The 6,274-nt window shown below is 34.5% G+C and overlaps 1 protein-coding gene across 1 annotated transcript; it reads right to left on the bottom strand.

The window, feature by feature from the left end:
* Positions 1-640: 640 nt before the first annotated feature.
* Positions 641-1,168, bottom strand: LOC139782216 (uncharacterized). The gene has a single exon (XM_071721188.1). The coding sequence runs from the start codon at positions 1,166-1,168 to the stop codon at positions 641-643; it is 528 nt and encodes a 175-aa protein (XP_071577289.1).
* Between the last annotated feature and the right edge of the window lie 5,106 nt (positions 1,169-6,274).

A 6,274-nucleotide genomic window follows, 5' to 3' on the forward strand; every position in this document is an offset into this window, starting at 1 on the left:
ACCTCTCCGTGTTCTAATACACATATCTTATCTCTTAAGGGCCTGAGCAGAATAGCTGACTTATAATTTCAAGACAGTGTTTTATGCTTTAAATCTTTGTTTTTAGCAACGCACAATACTGTCTTGTGTCTCAAGTCTTAAACGAGTGTACAAAGTGTCAACATTGTAAGACTTGAGACATAAGACAGTATTGTGCGTTGCTAAAAACAAAGATTTAAAGCATAAAACACTGTCTTAAAATTATAAGTCAGCTATTCTGCTCAGGCCCTAAGGCGAACGCATATTCATCGTCGTCTCTGTCCGCGGCGTCGCCATCTAGCTGCTTCACCGTAGTTGACTTTCTTCTCTCCTTGTTGGCGCTGCTGTTCGTCTTGGCTTCCTTCTTGTCCCTAGTCGGACCGTCGCCATGTTTCTCTGCTCGATCTCGATTCGTTTTGCACATCGCTGCGAAGTGACCCTTTTTACTGCACTTCGTACACTCCTTGTTTCTAGCCGGACACTTCTCGTTTGATTGTACATGTCCTCAATAGCCACATTTGTAGCACTTGACACCACTGGAACCGGAACTGTCTGATTTTCCTCGTACGTTCTCCCTCTTTGTCGTAATCCGTGCCACCACATTATTTCCTATGGCCTTTGTTTAAACCGATGCCGTCTCGAACGCCTGTGCAATCTCCATCGCCTCTTTTAGCTCAATGTCACCTTTTTCTAGTATACGCTTTCTCACTTTCACTGAACAACCTTTCTCGATAATTTGATCGCAAATTTTTGTGTCCATAGATGCGAATCTGCAATACTTTGCTTGCTGACGCAAACGTGTTACAAATTGACCGATTGTTTCGTCTTCTTTCTGCGCCATGTTTCTAAAAAGATGTTGCTCGTACATTGTGTTCAATTTCGGCCTGAAGTAACCCGTTAGCACCTTCTTTGTCTTGTCGTACGGATCCTCATTTCCTGTCACCACGTCGCAGTCTGGAATAGCGTAGAATATGTCTTGTAGATCCATCCCGCCATAATGTAAAAGCATGGCTTTTTTCCTTTGCGTCTCGGTTACATTCTTACTCAGCAGAAAAAGCTCGAAGCCTCTGAGCCATCTCTCCCATCTCGCATATATGCCGTGTTGGTCCTCGTTCGGATTAAACGCTGCAATACTCGACTCGCCTGCCATGACGTCGTCTTTAGTTTTTCCTCCTCGCCAATGTTATACTTGGGATGGCCGGGATAACTCATTAACACCGCTTCACGTAATTGAATACTTGTTCTTTATTCACGTGTTCACTGTTCGCTGTCTCGTGTGTTAATGCTACCTTCCGTTGCTATACCCTTGTGAAAAAGTAGTACTGGTTTTAATACTGGAAAAACTATTGGTGAAAGTACTGGAGACATAAGTACTCAAAGTACTACTAAATTCGACCATACTGACTTCGTCAGTACTCCTTCCCAGTACTCATCCAATACTCATTCAGTACTCCCTTCAGTACTTCCTCTAGTACTCCCTCCAGTACTCCCCCCAGTACTCCCTCCAGTACTCCCACCCCAGTACTCCCTCCAGTACTCCCACCAGTACTCCCTCCAGTACTCCCTCCAGTACTCTTTTAGTACTTATCGAATACGTGGGATACTAACGTGTGGTACAGGCGCAGTACTTGCGCAGTACTATCCAAGTAGAACAAAAAGTCAAGATGATATCAAAATAACGTCATATTGATAGTTTAATGTGTTAATTTAGTATTTTATTAATTTAGTATTTCCAAGATACGTTACGAAAAAGTAGTACTAGCAATCAGTACTCAGTACTGAGTGATCAGTACTCGTAGTATTGACAGTATATATTAGTATGTTAATACTCAAGAATATTGCAGAATGGTCAGTACTGTGCCTATTAGTTCTTACAATACTGGCAGTACTATCATGATAGTACTCCGAATATTAATCTGATAAAGTACTGACCACTTCAATACTTTGAAGTACTAATGAGTATTATTGCTTGTAGTACTGCCAGTACTGTAAGCACTGACAGACACAGTACTGACCATTCTGCAGTATTCATGAGTATTAACATACTAATACTCTCAATACTACGAGTACTGATCACTCAGTACTGAGTACTGATTGCTAGTACTACTTTTTCGTAAGGGGATCCACAATCACATGTCATTACATGTCACCCTACGCTATGGCTCAATCGACCCCACGCGTGGGGTCCACTGTGACAAACGCAGCATTTCGAAATATCATTATTTTTGCAAAATATTTTTGAAAATTTACTTCTTAAATCATTTACAAACAAAGTTTATTATATTAAACATCGAATAGTCTCATTTATATTATAATGAAGTTATTAAAATTTTTAAATTCACATTTTGAATGTGATTTGAAAAAACGTGGTTCAAGGGTGCCCACTCTCCCCTACTGCGCCTGTACCATACGTTAGTATCTCACGATTATTTGATAAGTACTAAAAGAGTACTGGAGGGAGTACTGGAGGGAGTACTGGTGGGAGTACTGGGGGAGTACTGGAGGGAGTACTGAATGAGTATTGGATGAGTACTGGGAAGGAGTACTGACAAAGTCAGTATGGTCGAATTTAGTAGTACTTTGAGTACTTATGTCTCCAGTACTTTCACCAATACTTTTTCCAGTATTAAAACCAGTACTACTTTTTCATAAGGGTATATAGTAATTTTACATTAATTTTTGCGGCATTTCTAAATTTTTATCTAAAATTGCTCCCTGATAATTTTTTTTCGCTCATAAAGTTTTATCTATGAGAAATTTACCAAATTGAAGAAGCAATCTGCAAATTTCTAAATTGAACACTTTTGACGTAGAACTACGTCTTTATCGACAGTAAGGAGGGGTATAAGGGGGGTATAAGGGGGCGGTATATAAGGGGGGTAGGGGGGTATAAGGGGGGGTATAAAGGGGGGTAAATCTAGGCACAGCCTGCAACGAATGCAACGAAAATATGTCACACTTTGAACGTTTGTATCTTCGAAACTAATAATCGTAGAATTATCAATAACATCTCATTTTAAAGCTTAAGAAGTCCCATTTATGATAAGACAAGTCGGAACCTTCCACTTCTTACCTCTTCGATGCAGTAGCGTTAGAAAGTTTAGCTAAATTTCTTGTGCTATTTTCGAATGCAACGAAAATATGTCACACTTTGAACGTTTGTATCTTCGAAACTAATAATCGTAGAGTAATCATTGACATCTCATTTTAAAGCTTAAGAAGTCCCATTTATGATAAATCCAGCCTGAACTCTCTATTTCTTTCCGTTTATTTTTTATTATATTTGTAAATTTATAATAAAAATTGTATATGAAATAGAAGTAGAAAACTTCATACACTTTTAAAGCAGAAATCGGTAACCTCTTCCCAGATAATCAGAAAATTCAATACCAACCTTCTTTTAATGATGCTCTATATAAGAATACATGTATAACTTATACTCTATTTTCGGTATCCCTTATCGACGACAAATTCAATATCAACCTTCCTTTAATAATACTCTATCCATCCAAAAAAAATTTTTTCAGATATAAATATTTTTTATAAATAAAACCAAAGAAATGTTTTACTCTATCCATCAAAAATATATGAAATAGGAGTAGAAAACTTCACCTATCCTCGTTAAATTCAATACCAACCTTTCTTTAATAATACTCTATATAAAATTACATGTATAACTTATACACTTTTAAAGCAAAAATCGGTTACCCCTTCAACGATCTTCGCCAAATTCAATACCAACCTTTCTTTAATGATGCTCTATATAAGAATACATGTATAACTTATACTCTATTTAGGCACAAATCGGTATCCCTGGATCGACGACAAATTCATGTCAATACAGGATCCTCCCAGTGTTAAGTATAAATTTCTTGCAGAAATCGGTAACCACTTCCCCGATTCTCGCCAAAGTATATGCCAACCTTTCTTTAACGATATTCTATACAAGATTACATGTATAACTTTACATTTTTTAAAGACATAATTCGGTAACCCCTTCAACGATTGACGCCAAATTCAATATCAACCTTCCTTTAATGATAATCTCTATCCATCAAAAAATTCAGCTCAATATCACAAAACAAACACGGAGATTTGTTAAAACAGAAATCGGTAACCCCTTCACCAATCATTACCAAATTCAATACCAACCTTCCTTTAATGACACTCTATCCATAAAAACAAATTTCAGCTTAATATTACAAAATTTACGGAAATTAAAGCAATCATAGAGATTTGTTAAGATAGAAATCGGTAACCTCTTTTGGAGACTTTAGAGACTTTAGAGAGATAATGGGACACTATAAGCTATCGAATGACACCTTATTTATTACTTTACGATTATTAGTTTCGAAGATATAACAAAAATTAGAGCAATCATGGAGATTTGTTAAGATAGAAATCGGTAACCCCTTTTGGAGACTTTATAGACTTTAGAGAGAAAATGGGACTATATAAGCAATCGAATGACACCTTATTTATTACTCTATGATTATTAGTTTTGAAGATATAAACGTTCAAAGTGTGACATGTTTTCGTTGCATAACAAAAATTAGAGCAATCATGGAGATTTGTTAAGATAGAAATCGGTAACCCCTTTTAGAGACTTTATAGACTTTAGAGAGAAAATGGGACTATATAAGCTATCGAATGACACCTTATTTATTACTCTACGATTATTAGTTTCGAAGATATAAACGTTCAAAGTGTGACATGTTTTCGTTGCATCTGTGCCTGGATTTACCCCCTCTTACTGTCGACAAAGACGTAGTTCTACGTCAAAAAATTAAGTATTTTATGCAAAATTAGAAAAAAAAGAAAACTTATTAAAATAACACAAGCAATGAGAAATGCCGTTTTTGATCGAAGCGGATTTTGGTGCTTAATAATGTTTCACAATATCAATTTATTATTAAATACATTTTTCAGTTTTTTAAACTGCATGCCAATATATGGACTTTGTCGGACTTAAAACGCAATTGTGTAAACTGAAACTAGAAATAATATCTCATATTAATTTGATTGTCAAGTAAAATAATATACTAGAAGAATATTTATAACAGTTCAGTTATGCAAACTTATGGATAGATCCGAGTATATGTTCATATATGATTATCTTTAACCTTATAAATATACTTTTACATTGACAGACATGATAATATATAAGCATATAAGACCATATATGGCTATGTAAGGTTACAAGGTTAAAGAAGTTTTATGGAATATATAATCATATATTTTCATATATTTTCATATATAGCCATATAATATTGTTCAAGATTATATTTCCATTTTTTATATGACCATATATAATTATATACTCTCATATATGGCCATATAATATTGTTTAAGATTATATTTTCCATTTCTTATATGATCATATATCTATTATTATAAGTACCTGACGTCTGTCTGTCTATAATATATGTCTGTCTGACCGCGAACTACTTATTCGTTAATGGACCGAATCTTAAAGAATTATATATGAAACAGGAATAGAATTTTCCGGGAATGGCGGTGATGTGTATTATTTTTCGTTGCCGATCTTTTAGGAAACCGGTTCCGAAATTTTTCCAATTTTTCGGGAAATAATTGACCGAATCTTAAAAAATTATATATGAAATAGGGATAGAAAGAACTAAAGAATGTAATGGAATTAGAAAAATTGCTAATAATAAAGGGGTTTCCGATTTCTGTTAAAAAAAATGTACGTGATTGCTCTAATTTTCGCAAATTTTGAGATATCAAGCTAAATTTTTTTTATGGATAATTTTTATGGATAATTTTTTGTTAACGATTTTTTGGAAACCGGTTTCAAAATTTTTCGAGAAATAATAAATATTAATAGACACCGATTTTCTTGAAACCAGTGCCAAAATTTTTCTAATTTTTTGGGGTGGCGATGATGTGTATAATTTTTTATAACCGATTTTTTGGAAACCAGTTTCAAAATTTTTTTAATTTTTCGGGGATGGTGACAATGAGAGTTCAATTTTTCAGTAATGGACGTATTTTCTTGGATAATTTTTATGGATAATTTTTCGTCACCGATTTTTTGGAAACCGGTTTCGAAATTTTTCTAATTTTTCGAGAAATAATAAGTATTAATGGACTTTCTTGAAATCAGTGCCAAAATTTTTTTAATTTTTTGAGGATAAGTTTAATTTTCCATTAATGTATAATTTTTCATTAATGGATCGATTTTCTTGAAATCGGTGCCCAAATTTTTTCAAATTTTTTGGGGATGGCGATGATG

The sequence above is a fragment of the Temnothorax nylanderi genome, unplaced genomic scaffold (genome assembly GCF_030848795.1).
Source record: "Temnothorax nylanderi isolate EJ_2023f unplaced genomic scaffold, tnyl_v1.0 TNYL_tig0395_pilon, whole genome shotgun sequence".
Classification (NCBI taxonomy): Eukaryota; Metazoa; Arthropoda; class Insecta; order Hymenoptera; family Formicidae; genus Temnothorax; species Temnothorax nylanderi.